The sequence below is a fragment of the Macaca nemestrina genome, chromosome 18, assembly GCF_043159975.1.
Source record: "Macaca nemestrina isolate mMacNem1 chromosome 18, mMacNem.hap1, whole genome shotgun sequence".
NCBI lineage: Eukaryota > Metazoa > Chordata > Mammalia > Primates > Cercopithecidae > Macaca > Macaca nemestrina.
This window is the reverse complement of record NC_092142.1, coordinates 15,780,404-15,802,214: the sequence shown is the minus strand read 5'-3', so window position 1 is coordinate 15,802,214 and position 21,811 is coordinate 15,780,404. Positions and strand designations below refer to the sequence as shown.

At 46.1% G+C, this 21,811-nt stretch overlaps 1 protein-coding gene across 6 annotated transcripts in view; it reads left to right on the top strand.

Annotated features, from left to right (window-relative positions):
* Positions 1–21,811, top strand: part of LOC105467913 (myosin heavy chain 11) — a 152,802-nt gene that overhangs the window by 33,885 nt on the left and 97,106 nt on the right. For all 6 annotated transcript variants that reach the window (XM_071084164.1, XM_071084165.1, XM_071084163.1 and 3 more), the window contains exon 3: positions 306–462. In XM_071084164.1, coding sequence (XP_070940265.1) covers positions 306–462 — 157 coding nt within the window. The remainder of the gene's footprint in view (positions 1–305; positions 463–21,811) is intronic.

Here is a 21,811-nt window from a genome sequence, read left to right as displayed (position 1 = left end):
AAAAATCAAGGCTGCAGCGAGTCATGTTCACACCACTGTACTGCAGCCTAGGTGACAGAGTGAGACCTCATCTCAGAACAAACACAAACCCCCCTACAGTTGCAAAATATAACATAGGCAGCCTGGAGACCCACTCTCGCCCTTTTTCCTCTTCCCCCATACCTGGAATACCAGAGAGGCCCAGGGTTTCCTACTAAGACTCCAAGCTCCAGTTTCCCCATCTCTCAAATGAGAATATTGAGTGCTTCTGTGAGATCTGTCTTCCTGGAGGAGGTCTGGAAGTAAGCTGGGTTCTCTGTCTGCAGACGTACTCTGGCCTCTTCTGCGTGGTGGTCAACCCTTATAAACACCTGCCCATCTACTCGGAGAAGATCGTTGACATGTACAAGGGCAAGAAGAGGCATGAGATGCCGCCTCACATCTACGCCATCGCAGACACGGCCTACCGGAGCATGCTTCAAGGTGAGTGAACCCAGCGAGGGCTGCACGGGGCCAGATCCAGGGAGCCCCTCCTGTCCTGCTTGTCTGCCGTTCTTGCCAGGAATGTGGAGTTTGGCAGGCAATGCCAGGGACCAGGAGTCCTGTGGCTGAAAAAGGGAAAAAGCAAAAGGAACATCTGTGTTTGCAGCCTGGGAGGGTGAGGGAGAGCGGAGAGCTTGGGCAAATACGGGCATGGGCCTGCTCCAGCTCCGGCTCTGGGGCCCACTGCCCAAGGGCCCTGCCGGACCAGCTGTCTGCAAAGGATGGGAAGAGGGTGGGGAACAGCTCTGGGGCTGAGCCATCATGGTCTGTGTTGCCACCTACCCGTTCCTCAACCCCTGTGGGACTGTGGGTAAATATCTTTTCCTCTTCAGCCTCAGTTTCCTCATCTGTCAAAAGGGGTGATAGTCTCTGTCTTGTAGCTTCTTGTGAAGATTGTTAATGCTGGTTTCTCCAAACTTAAGACTTGTGCCTGCTACCTTCATGTTTATATGTTACTATTTTTACTATTATTTTATTATTTTTGAGACAGGGTCTCACTTTCTCACCCAGCTGAAGTGCAGTGGTGAGATCTCGGCTCCCTGCAACCTCCGCCTCCTGGGCTCAAGCAATTCTCCTGCCTCAGCCTCCCAAGTAGCTGGAACTATAAGCGTGGACTGCCATGTCAAGCTAATTTTAAAAAGGTTTTTTTTTTTTTTTTTTTGAAGTGACAGGATATTGCTATCCTGATTGGTCTCGAACTCCTGGCCTCAGGCGATCCTCCCACTTCAGGCAAAGGGTACAAGAAGCCCCAAAAGTCACACCCCCTCTAAAAGGGCACCAACAGGTGGGAACCCAGGGATCTGAGCTGGGAGTTGAGAGGAGCCCAGTTCTGGAAGTTCTTGAGGCAGGAATCCAGGTGTGCATGAGAGATGCCACGACCCCGCCCCCAAGGTAGAGGCTCGGGTATAAGTGCCCGGACTTTCTGACAGTTAGCCGGACTCCACAGGTAGGACCAGAACCTTGGCCCCTCTAGGCAGGGCCTGCCATTACCTCCAACGACCAGCAGGTGGAGCCTTGCAAGGACAATCTTGGAGATGTAATCTCTGGTTGTAAAGTGACAGCTCCTGGAGTTAGGTATCTGTCTTTGTATTAAACACACAAACACACACACATTCTTTGTGGTCTCTCTTGATGGAAGAGTATTTACAAAATGGTTCGTATACATCTTTCGGAAGCTGAGCATCACAGACCTCAGTGTTCTTATCATTTGGGGTATTTGGTTGCAAGTAAGATAACACCTAACTAACGTGGCTTAACCAGTAGGAGTTAATTGCCTCATATAACAGGAAGCCTAGTGGCTGATTTCAGGGTTGACTTTCTTAGGATTTTTCTCAGCTTCTTCCTCTTGGTCACAAAGTGGTAGCCATAGTTCCAGATATCATATTTTCATGTGATAATATCCAAAAGCATGAAGGAAGTAGAAGATAAGGTTCTTCTCCTGTGTCTCTTTTTTTTTTTTTTTTTTTTTAATCAGGGAGAAACTTGATCATATGCGAACCCCTAAAGCAATCACTGGCAAAGGGGACTGGAGTGTTTATGATTTGTTTGAACCATTTCTGGTTTTTTTTTTTTTTTTTTGGAGACAGGGTCTCACTCTGTTGCCCAGGTTGGAATGCAGTGGCATGATCTCAGCTCACAGCAACCTCTGCCTCCCATGTTCAAGTGATTCTCCCACCTCGGCCTCCAGACTAGCTGGGATTACAGGTGTGTGCCACCATGCCTGGCTGACTTTTTGTACTTTTAGTTGAGACCGGGTTTTGCCATGTTGGCCAGGTCTCGAACTCCTGACCTCAAGTTATCTACCTGCCTTGGCCTCCCAAACTGTTGGGATTACAGGCATGAGCCACCATGCCTGGCAATTCCTGGTGCTTTTCTGGAGCCGAGGGAGGTCCCGCTAAGCACATTTTAATCTAAATACCAAAAAGAAAGAAAATTCTGTTATCAAAGAAGGAGGGGAGCGACAGATGGGTAAGCATTTCTACAGTGCTCTCAAAAAATTTATTTGTAACTTTAAAACGTCTTTAAGATTGTATGTCCATTCTAGAAAAACTTAAACATATGTTTAAGTAAAAGAGAACTTGCTGGCACCTATGAGTCTATCATCCAAAACTCATCACTATTAACATTTTGTTATATGACCTTTCATTACACTAACTGAGCTAAATGGCATGAAATGAAGGAAATTTTTACTGTCTGAAGATAATTTGTTCCAGAAAAAGATCACAGAGACCAAAGTTTCACTGTAGATAGTATGTGTGTGGAGGAGGGAAAGAAAGTGGGCACAATATTTGACTGAACTTGAAAAATGACATTGCAGGCTGGGCACAGGGGCTCATGCCTGTAATCCCGGCACTTTGGGAAGCCCAGATGGGTGGATTGTTTCAGGTCATGAGTTTGAGACCAGCCTGGGCAATATGGTGAAACCCTGTCTCTACAAAAAATACAAAAACTACTTTGGTGTGGTAGCACATACCTGTAGTCTAGCTTGTCGGTACGCTGAGGTGGGAGGATCGCTTGAGACCATGAAGTAGAGGTTGCAGTGGGCTGAGATCATGCCGCTGCACTCCGGCCTGGGTGAGAGAGCCAGACCTTGTCTCAAAAGAAAAGAAAAGAAAAACGATATTGCAAATTATAAAAACAGGTTAAATTCATCTTACATGTAGTAAGAATTTTATTTTAATGACAAGTAGGTGCTAATTTGTAGATTCAGTGTAAAATAAATTAAGAGTAAATTAAATTAAGAGTAAAATAAAATAAATAAATTTTTTCCATAACTTTTTTTGGGATGAGGGATAAAATCATGTGAGAGTGTAAAACATGTCATGCTTGACTTGTCATGTCATGTCATGCTTGACTTCCGCAGCCTGAGCTAAAGAGGATCATTCTTACAGATTTATTTGATGGGTTACCAGTTTTCCTAAGGGCTTCTTTTACTTCTTTGGTGTTTAAGTCTCTCAAAGCCCCTGTTGTCTTAGCATACATTCAGCTGTAAATTGCCCTGAATCTTTTCCTTTCTTTTATCTTTCTTTTTTCTTTTTCTTTTTTTTTTTTTTTGGATGAAGTTTCCTTCTTGCTGCCCAGGCTGGAGTGCAGTGGCGTGATCTCAGCTCACTGCAACCTCCACCTCCTGGGTTCAAGCAATTCTACTGCCTCTGCCTCCCAAGTAGCTGGGATTACAGGCATGCGCCACCACACCTGGCTAATTTTGTATTTTTAGTAGAGATGGGGTTTCACCGTGTTAGCCAGGTTGATCTCGATCTCCTGACCTTGTGATCCACCGCTTTGGCCTCCCAAAGTGCTGGGATTACAGGCATGCACCATCATGCCCAGCTAATTTTGTATTTTTAGTAGAGATGGGACTTCACCATGTTGGTCAGGCTGGTCTTGAACTCTGAACTCCTGGCCTCAGGTGATCCGCCCGCCTTGGCCTCCCAAAGTGGTGGGATTACAGGCGTGCACCACTGCACTCGGCCCCTGAATCTTTTTTTGGCCTTTCCAACGCCACTGACTTTGCCAGTCACTGCACCTTATTTCGCAGAGCTGCCACTTTGTTTTGTGTTCGTATCATGATGGTGGATATTGACACTCAATTAATTGGCAAGGTGAAGCCATTGAATTGTAGGTGGCGGAGAAGGAGGTTTTGGTGGAGTTCGATAGCTCATGTCGTCATTGAAGAATATTTTTGTGTTATGGGGACTTTTGCTTTCCTAGACCAGCAGTCCCCAACCTTTTTGACACTAGGGATGAGTTTCGTGGAAGTCAGTTTTTCCATGGACCACAGGAGAGAGATGGTTCGGGATGATTCTAGCGTACTACATTTATTGTGCACTTTATGATTACGTTGTAATATATAGTGAAATAATTATACAACTCACCATAATGTAGAATCAGTGGGAGCACTAAGCTTGCTTTCCTGCAACTAGACGGTCCCATCTGGGGATAAGGGAGACAGTGGCAGATCATCAGGCATTAGATTCTCATAAGGAGCACACAGCCTGGATCCCTCACACGTACAGTTCACAATAGGGTTCGTGGTTCTATAAGAATCTAATGCCGCCTCTGATCTGACAGGAGGCAGAGCTCAGGTGGTAATTGGAGTGATAGGGAGTGGCTGTAAATACAGATGAAGCCCACTACTCACCTCCTGCTGTGCAGTACCAGTCGGTGGTACAGTGGTTTGAGACGCCTCCCCTAGACCACCTCTTAACTGTGGGGCAATGTTGTAATTGACAAGGGCACCCTGTTTTCATGTATTTGATTCCTCTGGGCTCTAGGTTTTAACACAAAATTGCATAGTCAGCTCTCTGAAACTACTTAGAAATGTTCACTTGACACGTAGTAAGCTCCAGTAGGAAATGACATTCATGACTGAGCACAGCAGCATGTCTCCAGTCCTAGGACTTTGGGAGTCCCAGGCAGGAGGACCACTTGAGGCCAGGAGTTAGAGACCAGACTGGGCAACATAGTGAGCTCTTGTCTCTACAAAAGAAATAATTAGCTGGCCACAGTGGCGTGGCTACTCTGGAGGCTGAGGCAGGAGGATGACTTGAGCCCAGGACTTCAAGAATGCAGTGAACTATGATCATGCTATGGTACTCCAGCCTTGGCAACATAGTAAGACCCTGCCTCAAAAGAAAGAAAGAAAATAACAACCATGAGTACACACATCCATAAAAGATAAACTCTTAATTTAAATGTTAACCAACAGCTGCTGTGCACTCGTCTATTTTGGCATGACCTGGTGCTTTGTGGCAAATCATTGACGGTGGACTCCAAAAATAAAGAGAATCTCAAAAACTATGCAGAAAAATTTAAACTTGGGAAGAGTTCTGTTCATCTGCTTAATTTTTTCCCCCATTCCCAAGTAGGAAATTGTTTTTTGTGAAGAAATGTGTAGGCCCAGTGTGTTGACTCCATTGATAAATGGCACTGCCTCATTCTGTTAAGTCACTGGGCTGGGATCCACACCAAGCTTACCGTGAAGGTGGATAGGGAAAGCTAGTACACGTGGCTTCTTCCTTGAGTTCTTCATGGAAAAGATGGGGTGTGAAAAGGCGGGATTGAGGAGGGATGGGTAACACACATGCACTGAATATAAGATGAAGCATTGCAGTTGTGTCGCATGGACAGTAAATTCCTGAGGACCCATAAACTGCATCCTTCTCTGCATGTTCATCATTGTATCTCCAGCACATTTTCTGGTGCCTGGCACATAGTAGCTGCTCAGCTAATATTTGTTGAATGAATGAATTATTAGAATTATTTATAGAAAGGAAACTACCAGGGTCAGGATAGATGGGGTGGGTTATTTGGCAGAGGTGGGGCTTTATAAGCCTCGAAGAATGGTTTGCTAAGATGAGAGAAAGGGGACAGGGATGGCTTTTTAGCCAAGAATAATACAAGCATAAATGTAGGGGTGAGAATGGGTATGATGAGTGTGGGAGGAGCCAGTTAGAGGGATTGACTAGTATACTGTGGCAGGGAGCTCAGAGCCAGAGCTCAGCCCTTTGCTGCCTCAAAGGAGTTGGGAATATGCTGCTATCTTAATTTTCTTTTCAGTTTTAGGTATCATCTGTTGACTTTCCTCCATGAAAGATGAAATTTAGCTCATTCACCCCCTGGATTTGCCCCTACTTCCTTGTTCCAATACATATGCCTTATCTCATAGAGTCCCAATATAATTTTATCTTAGTTTTTACAAACTCAGTGTTCAGTTTCCATTATTATGACTATGTAATGCTATCTAGAGTTTACATTATTATGATTATGTAAATGTTATTCGAAGCTGAGCTTTGCACTGCTTTGTGACTACTTTTCTTTTTTCTGTATGACTTTTCTTTTTCCTGGAGTTAGCAATTGCCTTTTTTTCTCCCAACCTTGTTTTTCATGTACTTAACCACCAATTCTGCCCCAAATCCTCCTTCTAAATGTGTTAATCTCCTTTTAATATGTCCAGAAATGTGTTGATATCATCTCCTTGAAGGTGATTTCTACTATAGCCTTCTAATCTGCCCTGTCTTTCTCTACAGCTGGTAGCTGTCATGTAGGATCTTTTTCACCATCCTTGAAATTCTCTGTAATGCTTTCATAATGGATTCCTTATTTCCGAGTTTTCATGTCTTCCTCTTTCTTGCTTTACTCTCTGGCTTAAAGCAAGCACTTCGTCCAGTAGCTTCTCAAGAAAGGATGTATGTGATTGTGAGGCATTGAGAACTTGCATATCTGAGAGGCTTGATGCTTCTCTAACATTTACAGGATAGTTTAGCTGGGTTTAAAATTTCAGGCAAGAAAGTGGTTTTCAGAAGGTTATAAATAACTTTCTAGACTGAGCTTTTTAAGGCATTTGCATTGTTGCCTTCTAGTTTCAGTTTTGAGAAAATGAAACCCAATCTGATTCGTGTGTGTGTGTGTGTGATTATATTCACCTTCCTGGCTGAGAATATTCTTGATCCTTTGTACGTGACTGTTTTTTGTTTTTCCTCCTTCTCTAGAAGCTTTTAGACTGTCTTCATTCCCCCTGCTGCCATGATAATGGGACTTTCTATGAGTCCATTTTTATCCATTATGCTGGACACTTAGTGGCCCAATTAATCTGTAAACTTGTGTCCACAAATTCTGGGAAATTTTGAAAATTATTTCTTCGGTGCTTTCTTTCTCGCTGTGTTCTCTGTTTCTTTTTCCTAGGAGTCTTTTTATTTCCATAATGGAACTCCTAGACCGATCGTATAATTTTAATCTCTTTCTCTTGTCGTTTTCATCACTTACTGTTTTTAATTCTATTTTCTGGGCACTTACCTCAACTTTTTTCCATAACCCTTCCATTGTGTTTTAAATTTTTCGTATATATTTTATTAAATTCCAAAAATTCTATTTTATTTATAAATGTTTCTTTCATATGACATTCTTTTTCTGTGGATGTGATATCCTGTTTCTCAAAGGATATTTAATGCATAGTCTGTTTCCTCCAAGATACATATTTTCCTATTTATTTGTTTTAACTTCTGTCTGTCATATTAGTGGATTTTTTCAGATGTCTTGGGATTCTTGGCTATCCATTCCTCCTGGATGCTTTAGTGCATAGGATACCAAAGAGTTGATGGAAGCTCAGTGCTTGTAGGATGGGCTTGCTGATGTGCTTGACTATAATATGAAAGAGCTGGGCCACCCCATTAGGACACTTCTGATTAGTCTTTCAGTCTTTTGTTCATGGGCTAATCTGATTCTTCAGAAAAGGTCTGTAGAAAAATCTGCCTAGAGGTTAAAGATCTGTCTAACATCATTTTGAGGGTCTAGTTGAAAAGAAACCGAGGGTTTCAAAATGTGGGGTGAAATTTGTACATTACCCTCCTTTCAGTATGGTTCCTGGTGTTCCCCCAGGACAGAGACCCTCTGTTTAACCCTCACCAGAGACTAAATCCACCACCTTCTGTGGGGTGTGAGAAAGGCAGTCACATGGCTTCAAGGAGTATAGAAGGTATCCGAAGGGTCTAACAGTGCCTTATATTTGACCCAGTCCTTATGTTTTTGTCTCCTCCTTGATCTTCTCTTCCAGAGGCCCCTGGTGTTGCCAGTTTCTGAGGTTTGGGGTAGAAATGGGGAATTCTGTGTTGAAATTAGGTTGTTTCTCACCTTTCCTCATTGTCTTAGAGTTTTTTCTTGGTACTTTTTTTTTTTTTTTTTTTGAGATGGAGTTTCGTTCATGTTACCCAGGCTGGAGTGCAATGGCATGATCTCAGCTCACTGCAACCTCCGCCTCCCAGGTTCAAGTGATTCTCCTGCCTCAGTCTCCCAAGTAGCTGGGATTACAGGCATTTGCCACCAGGCCCAGCTAATTTTTGTATTTTAAATAGAGATATGGTTTAACCACGTTGGTCAGGCTGGTCTCGAACTCCCGACCTTAGGTGATCCACCCAACTCAGCCTACCAAAGTGCTAGGATTACAGGCGTGAGTCACTGTGTCTGGCATTTTTCTTGGTACTTTTCAACGCTTATCCCATTTACTGGCTTCCAAGGTGGCTTTGCTGTTCTCCCCTCTCTAGTTCTTTTTAAACTGCCTCATGTATTTTTACACTTTTCTTTTTTTGAGATGGCGTGTTCCCTCTTGTCATGCAGGCTGGAGTGCAGTGGCGCGACCTCAGCTCACTGCAGCCTCCGCCTCCTGGGTTCAAGCGATTCTTCAGCCTCAGCCTCCTGAGTAGCTGGGATTACAGGTGTATGCCACCATGCCCAGCTAATTTTTGTATTTTTAGTAGAGACAGGTTGGCCAGGCTGGTCTCGAACTCCTGACCTCAGGTGATCCACCCACCTCAGCCTCCCAAACTGCTGGGACTACAGGCATGAGCCACCATACCGGCCTTTTTACACTTTTTTTTTTTTCACCTTTTCCCCCCTTTTGTGTGGAGAATGGGGTCTTGTTATATTTCCCAGGCAGGTCTTGAACTCCTGGGCTCAAGCTTTCCTCACACCTGTGCCTTCCTAAGAGCTGGGATTCCAGGCATGAGCCACCACACCTGGCTAAACTGGTTCATGTATTTTTGGAAAGTCTTTTAGTGTTACTTTAGCAAGGTTTAGGAAGGAAGAGAGCTAAATGCATGCACTCAGCATACCATCTTCTCATGGGAAGTCTCTCATGCCTTCTTTTACAAAGAAGTGATGATAATAATAATCATGGATTTTTATTATATGCTTCCTATAAAGCTCAGGGCTTTACAGAAATATTCTCAGTTAATCTTTACCACAAACCTACAAGGTGGACAGGACCAGATTAGGAATTTTAAAACTAAGTCCTGAAACTAGTATGGTGCAGGCATATGTCATATATATATATAACATATATATATATATATGTATGTGTATATATATATGAAGTAAGGAAGGCTGACAAAATTGTTTTTTGTTTTTGCTTTTTTTAGAGACAGGGTCTTGCTCTGTTGCCCAGGCTGGAGTGCAGTGGTGTGATTATAACTCACTGCAGCCTCAGACTCCTGGGTTCAGCAATCCTGCCTCAGTAGCTGAGACTACAGAGATGCACCACCATGCTCAGCTAATTAAAAAAAAAGAAAAGAAAAGAAAAAAAAAGATGGTTTTTTGTTTGTTTGTTTGTTTTGAAATGGAGTTTTGCCCCTGTTGCCCAGTCTGGAGTGCAATGGCGCAATCTCAGCTCACTGCAGCCTCCACCTCCCAGGTTCAAATGATTGTCCTGCCTCAGCCTCCTGAGTTGCTGGGATTACAGGTGTGCACCACCATTCTCAGCTAATTTTTGCATTTTGAGTAGAGACAGCCTTGTTGACCAGGCTGGTCTTGAACTCCTGACCTCAGATGATCCACCCACCTCAGCCTTCCAAAGTGCTGGGATTACAGGCATGAGCCACTGTGCCCAGCCTTTTTTCATTTTTGAGACAGGTTCTCACTTTGTCACCCAGGCTAGAGTGCAATGGCACGAACACAGCTCACTGCAGGCTTGACCTCCTAGGCTCCAGTTTCTCACCTCAGCTGCCCAAGTAGCTGAGACTACAGCCACACACCATCACACCCAGCTAATTTTTGTATTTTTTGTGGAGATGGGATTTCACCATGTTGCCCAGGCTGGTCCTGAACTCCTGAGCTCAAGTGATCCACCTGCCTAGGCTTCCCAAAGTGCTGGGGTTACAGGTGTGAGCCAACCATGCCTAGTGAAAAAACAAATTTTTTTTTTTTTGAGATAGGGTCTCACTGTAGTGCCCAGGCTGGTCTCTTATTTCCGGCCTCAAGTGATCCTCCTGCCTTGACCTCCCAAAGTGCTGGGATTATGGGCGTGAGCCACTGTGCCCAGCCTAAAGTTGTTATTTTTCCCATGATGTTTATCTTGGTGGTGCTTTGAAATGGTGACTATGGAATTCTTTCATGTGCATGCCTGTGTGGGTGTGACCTCGGCATATGCTTACAAGGTTTACTGGGTGATCCAACGCTAGCGGCAAGAGCTATTATTAGCCCCCTTTTACAGCTGGGAAAACAGACTCAGAGGAGCGGAGAACTTGCTGAAGATTTGTTAAGTGTCAGAGCCAAATATACACTTGGATTATCCTGACTCCAAAGCCGGAGCCCTGCTGGTCAGTCGGTGACACTGGGCAACCACAGGGATCCCCCTCAATCCCACAGAAGGCTGTCTACTGTCTTACATCTCAGAGTGTTGACGGCTCAAAGCTTAGGAGGCTGGAGCTGAGTTCAGTAAATGAAGGTGATGAATAGGAGAAAAGCACCATTAAAGCCCTCCAGACAAGAACCACTTTGGAGCCCCCTCCATGGGTCCCTGGGGTGTGGGAGGGGCAGGAAAGGCAGATAAGATTCCATTCTGAGCAGTCTGCACTTGCCCTGTGCAAGATAGCCACAAGTAATGTTTTGTCCTCACCTCATTAGCAACAAATGGCCACTCTCAGGGGATTAAAAAAAGAAATAACAGCCAGCCTTTATCAGCTTGGGGCTCTTGGCTGAGTCCTCTCTAAGCTTAAGACAATTCTGTGGGTGGAGTGATCCAAACCACTTTCTCCACTTTGCAAGTTCCCACACTCAGCTGTATCCTTCTGCCCAAGATCGGCAGCCCCCTGGGGGCTGGTTCCTGCTCACCCAACTCCCCTGAGGCTGCTCCCCAGTACGGGCAGAGAGAGGAAGGGCACTGATGTCCTCAGGGTCCGTGCGATATGTCAGGTCCTGGGCTCACTGCTCCATCAATCCCACATTGCTCAGCCCTCACCAGCACCACACAGGGCGGGTGTCAGCCTCCCCATTTGATCGATATGGAAAGCTCAGCACACCGAGTGACTTGGCCCTGGAACCGAAAGTCAAACTTGGGGACCCTGCTTCTCTGCCCTCAGAATGTTACTCTTCCCTCCAAGGTAGCATGGTATAGATAGTGTAGTACTCTTGTCCCCATATAATAGAAGAGGTAACTGAGGCCCCCTAAAGGCTAAGGGACTAGTATGGGCCTTGTGTCTTAGTCTGTTAAGGCTGCTATATCAAAATACCATAGACTAGGTGGCTCTTAAATGGATATTTGTTTGTCGCGGTTCTGGAGGCTGGGAAGTCCAAGATCAAGCTTGGTGTCTGGTGAGGGCCTAGTGGTGCCCTCTCGCTGTGTCTCACGTGGTGGAGGGGACCTGCTAGCTCTCTGGGTCTTTTAGGAGGATATTAATCCCATTCATGAGGATCGAACCCCCATGATCTCATCACCTCCCAAAGGCCCCACCTCCAAATTCATGGGGGTGAGGATTCCAGAACATGAATTTGGGGGAGACATGGACATTCAGACCATATCACCTCGTAATCAGAAAGGGGTTGAATATCCTGTCCTGCTGATTCAGAATTACTGCTGTCTATAACCTCTTCCTTAGATCACTATTTTATATTATGATGATGATAAGGATGAGATTAATGGCAATTACTAAGCTCTTAAATGTGCTGTGGGTAATTTTAAGCTCTTTCTGAATCCAATCTCTTTCAATCATCTTCATGCCCTTGAAAGGTCTGGATGTTTATCGATTTTCCTGGTGAGGAAATGGGCCCTGGGGGCAGAGGTGATAGGGTGGAGCCAAGAAGTAGTTCCCAGCTGTTTCGCTGCAGAGGCAGTGCTGCTGCAGACACATCTCCAGGAAGGGGTACAGCCAAATGCTTCTCTGTCTCTTGTGGATTTTGCAGTGACTGTCAGCTCTCTGTCTGACCTGGTTGGGAATGAGGAATGAGGGGGGGACAGTGGCTCTGTCTGTCTGGCTCAGTCTTTACAGAGATGCTAGGAGTAGCTGTTTGGTGCTCTGACTTATGAAAAGTTCACTTTTTTTTTTTTTTTTAAAGACAGGGTCTCACTCTGTTGCCCAGGCTGGAGTGTAGTGGTGTGATCTCGGCTCACTCAGCCTCAGCCTCTCCAGGCTCAGGTGATCCTCCCACCTCAGCCTCCAGAGTAGCTGCGTACAGGCATGCACCACCACAACTGGCTAAATTTTGTATTTTTTGTAGACATGAGGTTTTACTATGTTGTTCAGGCTGGACTTGAACTCCTGAGCTCAAGCAATCCACCCACCTCGGCCTCCCAAAGTGCTGGGATTACAGGCATGACCCACAGTGCCTGGCCAGCACCTTCCTTGTTAAATTGCATTTGTCAGGCACCTCCCCGCTCAGTGTCCTCCCAGCCTCTGGGGAGTCTGGCTCCCTATTCCCTTCTTTATCCAACAGTATTTTTTTGTGAGACAAGGCCTTGCCCTGTTGCCCAGGTTGGAGTGCAGTGGTGCACTCATAGCTCACTCCAGCCTCCAACTCCTAGGCTCAAGTGATCCTCCCCTCTCAGCCTCCCAAATAGCTGGGGCCACAGGTGCAGATCATCATGCCTGGCTAATTTTTTAACTTTTTGTAGAGACGGGGTCTCATTATGTTACCCAGGCTGGTCTCGAACTCCTGGCCTCAAGCAATCCTCCCACCTCGGCCTCCCAAAGTGCTGGAATTACAGATGTAACCCACCATGCCCGGTCATTCTAACAGTATTGATTGTTAGATGTTGCCCTAGACATAGCCACCTGTGTGTATGTGTTAATATGAATTGAATCATCCCACAAGTAGCTGCTAAGAAGAGGAGGTCCAGGGAGTGGGGAACTGTAGCCCTAGGAGCCTTGGGAGGACAGGGGAGGACTCCTTGGAAGGTGACGTGTAGGTTTGACTAGGGAACTTGATATAGGTTCTATGAGGCTGCTGGGGCTGGAACAGAGAGAAAGGGGAGAATGTAGGAGGTAGGAGTGGAGGCCCAAGAGGGGGAGAACATTGGTTTTCCTGTCTCCTACAGCCCTTCACTGGCCAGTTCTGCTTTCATGTTTTTATTATTTTTTTTAGAGACAGAGTTTCACTGTGTCACCCAAGCTAGAGTCCAGTGGCACAATAATAGCTCCCTGTAACCTCGAACTCCTAGGCTCAAGCAATTTTCCTGCCTCAGCCTTCCAAATAGCTGGGACTACAGGTGCACACCTCTGTGCCCAGCTAATTAAAACATTTTTTTTCATAGAGATAGGGGTCTCACTTCGAGTCTCAAACTCCTGGCCTCAAGCAATCCTCCTGCCTCAGCCTCCCAAAGCACTGGGATGACAGGCATGAGCTCCCATACCCAGCCCAGTTCTGCTTTTAAAATACCAGGGCTTCCTGTAGGTTTGGAAAATACCTGTTGGGTTGCAGCACAGGCTCCCAAACTAACTCTTCTTACTCAGCATCTCATCCTAACCAACTCTGCCAGGAGAGCAGCGTGGGGAGATGAAGGCTGGAGAAAGAGAAGGGCCCTCACTTACAGAGTGGCTTAGGGCATGGCTCCAGAGTTGGGTTCCACTCCCAGCTCTGCCCGGGCTATTACTTTGTGCCTCAGTTTCCTCACTTGTCCTGAGAGGATGATGACTGCCTATTCCAGTTGTTATAAGGGTAATTTGGGGAGTGTGTTGGGGACACAGTGCATGGACAGGACAAGTTCAACAGGCATTAGCAGTCATCTGCCGGGCACCCACTGTCAAGGGCCGTGTGGTGGCCACGTTCACAGTCACATCACAGAAGATCCGGAACCTCTGGCATCTGCTTCCCTGCAGGGCATTAGGTAGAGAGCCACTTTACTGCAGACAATGGAGGCTGAGACCTTTCTTCTTCACTAGCCCAGGGGTGTTGATGGCCCTGCAGAGATGGGTTTTCATTACCTCTCTCTGGATCCCCCAGCAGCCTGGCACCAGCAAGAAGGGCAGATACTGGGAGCCTGGGTCTGTGCTCAGTTCCCTCTGGGTTTTCTCCTTTTATGGTCAGCCTGCAGTGCTCTGGCTCCCCAGCCAGAATCCACCAGCTTGTGTTTGGGCTTGGGCCGAAATAGCTGGTCTGTGGGGAGCTGGGTACCTCCTGGGAGTCCTCAGGCCCGCAGCGGGGGAGGAACCGCTGAAGCCCTTTATCTTCTCAGAAAACGTGCCTGGAAGCTTGCACATCCAAGGTTGGGCAGGGAGTCTGGGGAGGAGGAGGGGAGAGAGGCATGTTTAAGGATGGGGTGTGAGGTGACATGAGCCCCAGGGATCTGGGCTGGTGGGAAGCTCAGCCCCAGGCAGGTCCTGATGATGGCCGGCCACCCCCAGCTCCAGCCTTCCCAGCTTCCACGAAGACTCGGTACTCTGTCTCTGCCCACTTCAGAGCTCCTGTCCCAGGCCCTCTTCTTGGGATGCTCTGCCTCAACCTCTCCCCAGGAGATTCTTTCACATTTTTCTTAATGCTGCTCAGTAGTCACCTCTGCCGTGAAGGCTTCCTGTCCTGCTCAGGTGGTGTAAAAAAAAAAAAACTTGGCATCTAAGCCATGAAGCCAGGTGCGTTGACTTGAGCCTATAGTTTCGGTTACTTGGGAGGCCGAGGCGGGAGGATTACTTGAGGCCGCCAGGAGTTTGAGACCAGCCTGGGTAATATAGTAAGGCCCTGTCTCTACAAAAAAAATTTTTTTAAATTAGCCAGGCATGGTGGCATGTACCTGTAGTCCCAGCTGCTCAGGAGGCTGAGATGGGAGGATCATGTGAGCCCAGGAGGTCGAGGCTGCAGTGAGCTGTGATCGTGCTACTGCACTGCAGCCTGCACATCAGAGTGAGACCTCATCTCTTAAAAAAGAAAAGAAAAAAAAAAGGTAGATCTTATTGACTTTTATGCTTTCAGTACCTGGCTCAGGACTCGTTTGTTGAGTGAATATGTGAACACGTGAATATACATTTTCTATTGCTTCTACCTCGGTTGCCTCTCTGAGCCAGAGAGCAATTCAAATTAATAAGCATTTCCTGAGCACCTACTGTGTGTCAGGCATTGTTCCTTGTACCCGGGATCAGGCACAGCCCTTGACCTTCAGGAAGAAGCTCATTGGTTCATGGGAAAAGCATTAAAAACAAACAATTTTGTAATTGTTGGAAACCTAATAGACCCGTGTGAAGTGGAAGAAGTCAGATTTATAACCACCCAGAGTCGGTATAAAATGAACATCATTTTTAAAAAAGCTTTATGTGGTATAATTTAAATAAATTCATTTTAAGGATGCAATTCACACCTAAGTTATATTGCAGTGATGTCTGCATAACTGTCTAAATTCACTAGTAATTTACACGGTTATGCAGCCATCACTGCAATATAATTTTATATTTCTATCATCCCCCAAAGAAATCTTATGCACATATTTTTGTCACTCCATATTCCTACCCGCAGCTCTGGCAGCCACGAATTCACAAATCTACTTTCTGTCTCTATGGATTTGCCTATCCTGGACATTTCATATAAATGGAATCATATGTGACCTTTTGTGGCTGGCTTCTTTTTTGTTTGAGACAGAGTCTTACTCTGTCACCCAGGCTGGAGTGCAGTGGTACGGTCTCGGCTCACCACAACCTCTGCCTCCCAGGTTCAAGTGAGTCTCCTGCCTCAGCCTCCTGAGTAGCTGGGACTATAGGCACGTGCCACCACACCTGGCTAATTTTTGTATTTTTAGTAGAGACGGGGTTTCACTATCTTGGCCAGGCTGGTCTTGAACTCCTGACCTCGTGATCTGCCCACCTCAGCCTCCCAAAGTGCTAGGATTATAGGTGTGAGCCACTGCACCCAGCCAGCTAGCTTCTTTCACTTAGCATAATGTCGTCAAGGTTCATCCATGTCGTATCATGGTTTTGTACCATTTATATATTTTTAAGATAGGGTCTGTCTCTATCACCCTGGCTGGAGTACAATGGCACAATCTTAGCTTACTACAACCTCCACCTCCTGGGCTCAAGCCATTGTCCCACCTCAGCCTCTTGAGTAGCTGGGACCACAGGGATGTGCCACTATGCCCGGCTAATGTTTGCATTGTTTTTGTAGAGACAGGGTTTCACCATGTTGCCCAGGCTGGTTTCGGACTCCTGGGCTCAAGCAATCCACCTCCCTCAGCTTCCCAAAGTGCTGGAATTTCAGGCATGAGCCATGGCGCCCAGCTATAACATCCTTTCTTTTCATGGCTGAATACTATCCCATTGTCTGGGTAGACCACGTTTTGTTTAACCATTTACCCACCGATGGACATTTGGTTGTTTCTACTTTTTGGATATTATGAATAATGTAAAGTCCATAATTTTTACCAATATGGACAAGAAAAACAAGAAGAACTCTGAATACCATACCATGGATAGATGGCCTATTATCATTCCATGTCATCTGTACCTTCTTCTGCCAAAATGTTTTAACACATTTGTTAAGTAAGGATCACAATGATGATAATTACTAAAATGGAGAGAACCTGTGCACCGTAGGAGCCACTAGGCCATATGACACTCATGTTTATAGAATTAGAGAAAGGTACCATTTTCTTAAAGCACTTTTCCTCCATCTGCTGAAAGATTATTACAATAAACACACACATCTACAATGACCAATGCAAATAGTTTCTCCATAGAGTTATGCAGTGTACAACATGCACCACTGTCCATGGCCATCCTGCAGGTAGGAGGTCAAGTGGAAAGGTCCCCAACTCAGCTCTAGAAAAGTGCATAGTTAGAGAAGGTATTGTGAAAGAGTTGACTCCCAAGATGATGTTTCAAATACAGATTAGGGTATATATACCCAAAGAATTGAAAAGGTACTCAAACTAAAACTTGTACAAGAATGTTCATAGCAGCACGGTGCAGAATAGCCAAAAGGTGGAAATAAGCCAAACGTCCATCAACTGTTGATAAACAAAATATGATCTATCCATACAACGTGATATGACTCAGCCACAAATAGGCATAAAGTCTGGGACCTGCTACAACATGGATGAACTTCAGCCACATGCTAAGTGAAGGAAGCCAGACACAAAAGGCCACACATGGTACAATTCCATTTATGCAGAAATATCTAGAATAGGTAAGTCCACAGAGACAGAAAGCAAATTTGTGGTCCCAGGGCTTATGGCGGAGTGACTGCTTAATGAGTACAGGGTTTCATTTTGGAGTGACAGAATATTTTAGAACTAGATAGAGGTGGTAGTTATGTAACACTGTGAATGTACTAAATGCCCCTGAATTATGCACTGTATTTATTTTTTTATTTTTATTACTATTTTTTGAGACAGGGTCTCCCTCTGTCACCCAGGCTGGAGTACAGTGGCACGATCTCAGCCCACTGCAACCTCCACCTCCCCGGTGCACACGACTCTCCTGCCTCAGCCTTCTAAGTAGCTGGGATTACAGGTGTGCACCACAGCACCCAGCTAATTTTTGTATTTTTGGGTAGAGACGAGGTTTTGCCATGTTGGTCTCAAACTCCTGACTTTAGGAGATCCAGTTGCCTCAGTCTCCCAAAATGCTGGGTTTACAGGCATAAGCCACTGCGCTTGGCTCGAATTCTTCACTTTAAAATGGTTCATTTTATGTAGTGTAAATTTTACCTCCATGGAAAAAAAAAAAAACAGAGAATGATTAGGCCAGAGGAGAAGTGGTGGTGGGTGCACTGGGCAGAAGAAATCGCCTGTGCAAAGCAAGGAAGGGGTAAAACTGCTTTGTATGGAGAACACTGTTTTTGAGTCCAACACAAGCTCAGGCTTGGGGAAGGAATCAGATAAAAAGTTCCAGGATCTTAGAGTTCCCTGTGCTCCACGTGGGTTGGCAGACAGCACCCACATGGAGTCCTTCTGCTCGTCACCAGCACCCTGCAAGCTTCCCACGCCTGGAAGTGGTGTGTTTCCGATGGGAACGTCGGGCCAGAGGTCTCCCAGCAGTCCCCAGCTCGGAGCCGCGCTAGCAGCTCCCAGGCCTTCCCTGGAGCCTGCTCCCTCTCCTGGGGGGCCTGTGAGCATCTGAGCCTATAAATCTCTCCTGCTCTGGGCCTAGGATTCACAAGACTGCTAGGAAAGCCTGCCTCTGTCCCTGAAGTAGTGGATCAACATAGCCCATCTGACTGTCCATCTCAAAATCTCTCCTTAAGATAGTGGAGGTTGTCTGCGCCGGTCCCAGGAGGTTCTCTCTGCCTGGATTCTAATCACAGGGAACCTGGTTCTTCTATCTTTCACCCTCTTTTAAAAAATCATTTTTTAGTACTTTGGGAGACTGAGGTGTGTAGATCACCTGAGGTCAGGAGTTCAAGACCAGCCTGGCCAACATGGTAAAACCCCGTCTCTGCAAAAAATATAAAAATTAGCCGGGTGTGGTGGCACGCGCCTGTAATCCCAGCTACTCGGGGGCTCTGAGGTGGGAGAATTGCTTGAACCCAGGAGACAGAGGTTGCAGTGAGCCAAGATCAAGCCACTGCACTCCAGCCTGGGTTACAGAGTGAGGCTCCATCTCAGGGGGGAAAAAAAAAAAAAAAAAAAATTTAAACTGGTTTCCCATTTTGCTCTGTCCTCAAGTGAATTTCTCCCCCCGGGTGGAAGCTAAAGGCACGGCTATCTGTCTGTCTCCAGAGTATAGTGGGGAGATTAAAGTTTGATTGTTTTTTTTTCCTGTTTTTTTTTTTTTTCTTTGAGTTGAAGTCTTGCTCTGTTGCCCAGGCTGGAGTGCAGTGGCACAATCTCAGCCCACTGCAACCTCTGCCTCCCGGATTCGAGCGATTCTCCTGCCTCAGCCTCCTGAGTAGCTGGGATTACAGGTGCCTGCCACCATGAGTGGCTAATTTTTTGTATTTTTAGTAGAGATGGGTTTCACCATGTTGCCCAGGCTGGTCTCGAACTCCTGACCTCAGGTGATCCACCCACCTCAGCCTCCCAAAGTGCTGGGATTACAGGCGTGAGCCACTGCGCCCGTCCCAGGCCTGTTTTTAGACATAGGGTCTCACTCCACTGCCCAGGCTGGAGTGCCATGGTGTAATCACAGCTCACTGCAACCTTGAACTCCTTGGCTCAAGGGATCCTACTGTCTCAGCCTCCCAAGGAGCTGGGACAAGGGGTATGTCCCTCACACTTAGCTAATTTTAAAAAATAATTTTTTTTTTTTTAGAGACTGGGTCTTGCTATGTTGTCCAGGCTGGTCTGGAACTCCTGGCCTCAAGTGATCCTCCCATCTCAGCCTCCCAAAGTGTTGAGATTACAGGCATGAACCACTGCATCCTACCTATATATCTCTCTTTTTAAAACACAAAAGGTATAACACTATGCTACCTCATCTTTGTTTAACTTAATATATTTTGGAGATTTTTCTGTGTCCATCCATAAAGCTCTGCCTGCTTCTTTTCAATGGCTGCCTATTTTATTCATGTATTTTTTTGAGACAGAGTCTTGCTCTGTTGCCCAGCCTGCTGTGCAGTGGCACGATCTCTGCTCACTGCAACCTCTGCCTCCCGAGTTCAAGCAATTTTCCTGCCTCAGCCTCCTGAGTAGCTGGGATTACAAGCGTGTGCCATCACACCCAGCTAATTTTTGTATTTTTAGTGGAGATGGGGTTTCACCATGTTAGCCAGGCTGGTCTGGAACTGCTGAACTCAAGTGATCCACCCTCCTTGCCTTCCCAAAGTGCTGGGATTACAGGCATTACCACTGTACCCAGCCTGCCTAATTTTAAATGCGCCATTACATAAATACACCAGAATTGAAACTTCCAGAGTTGACTAGTCTTTAGGCCTTTTGTCTTGAGGATTTCGTTCAACCAGGCCACCTAAACATCCATCTATAATCTGAGGGAAGAGAGAGAGAACTGATTGGAGTTGGGTATAGGATCCGAGGAACATGCCCACCTCCCGTCAGTTCTCTCTTCAGATTATAGATGGAAGAAAGAGTTACCTCTTTCACTTTGCCTTCTTCAGTCCCATCCATCCTCCCATTCATATTCCCATCCAACCATCCATCTATCCATCCCTCTCATTTGCCCACCTATCCAGTCTGTCCTCCCTCCCATTCACCCAGCCATCCACTCTGTCATCCACCCACTCATTCTTCCCTCCTCCATCCACCCAGTCATACACCCACCCACCTACCCATCTACCCACGTTTCCCTCCTTTCTTCTTTCTTTCTTCCTGCCTATCTATCCATCTATCCATCCATCCTTCCTTCCTTCTTTCCATCCATTCGTCCACCTACCCACCCACCCACTCATCCATTTGTCTTCCTGTCTCTCTACCTATCCATCTATCCATCCTTCCATCTAGCCACCTATCTACCTATTCACCCAACCACCCATCCATTTATCCTCCCATCCATTTACCTATCCATCCATTCTTCCATCCACCCATCCTGTCTTCCTTCCTTCTTTCCTTCCGTCCTTCCTTCCATTCACTTACCCATCCACCTGTCCTTCCATCCTCCCACCCATCTACTCATCTATCCATCCATCCATCCATCCATCCATCCATCCATCCATCCGTCTTCCCACCCTTCTGCCCATCCACCCACCCATCTACTCACTTACTTATCTGCCTATCCACCTACCTATCCACCCTCCCATCCATCTGTCTATTCATCCATCCACCCACCCATCCATCTACCCACCCTTCAATTCACCCATCTACCCTTCCTTCCTTTCTTCCTTCCTTCCATCTACTCATCTTCCCATCCATCCATCCATCCATCCACCCACCCACCTATCTAACAAGTATAGTTCAGCACCTACTATCTCTCTGCCAGTACTAGAGATACAATGTTAAACCAAGCCTAGGAGACTTGAAATGAAGCTTGTGAGAGCTGAGCACTGAACTAGTAGGACTGAAGCCAGGGAGTGGATTTAAGAAATGCTTGCCACTGTGGCATTGTCTATCAGCAGATATGATGCTGGGATTTCTACATCATTAGGTGACTATTGAAAGTGTTGGTAACTGTTCTCAGATCTCTCTTTGGGAAGGAAATGGGTCTTCAGAGCCTGGCTCCACGTCAGAGGCCTCTTTAAGAGTAGAAGGTAATGGGTAATGTCTGCTTAATCATGTTTAGTTCTTTGATGACCTCTGTATCTTTTGGGTTTCTCTGGTAGTAAATAACGGAGACTGACTCTGTCATCTAGTAGAGGAAAAGGATTTGTAGGGGGGTATGGAGGAGCTCACAGATGCAGCGGGAATACTGGGAATCAGGCTAGGTAAATGACAGAAACTGGGGCTGCTTGGGTCCAGGGGCAGAAAGAAAGTCTGCCTCAGGGCTCTGTCCACCTGCTGTGCTTCCCTGTCATTGACTGAGCTTGGAGCTTTAGGCCAGAGAGTCCGACCAATGCAGCTTGGAACACGTTCTTACCTCTTTGTTGAAGGTACTTATGAGGCAGTCCCACTAAGACTGTACATGATGGCAGGGGTGATGGGGGAAACCTCAAGGACCACAAGATGCTTCTGGAAGAAGAGGAAATGGATGCTGGATTTACAAAAAACCACAAA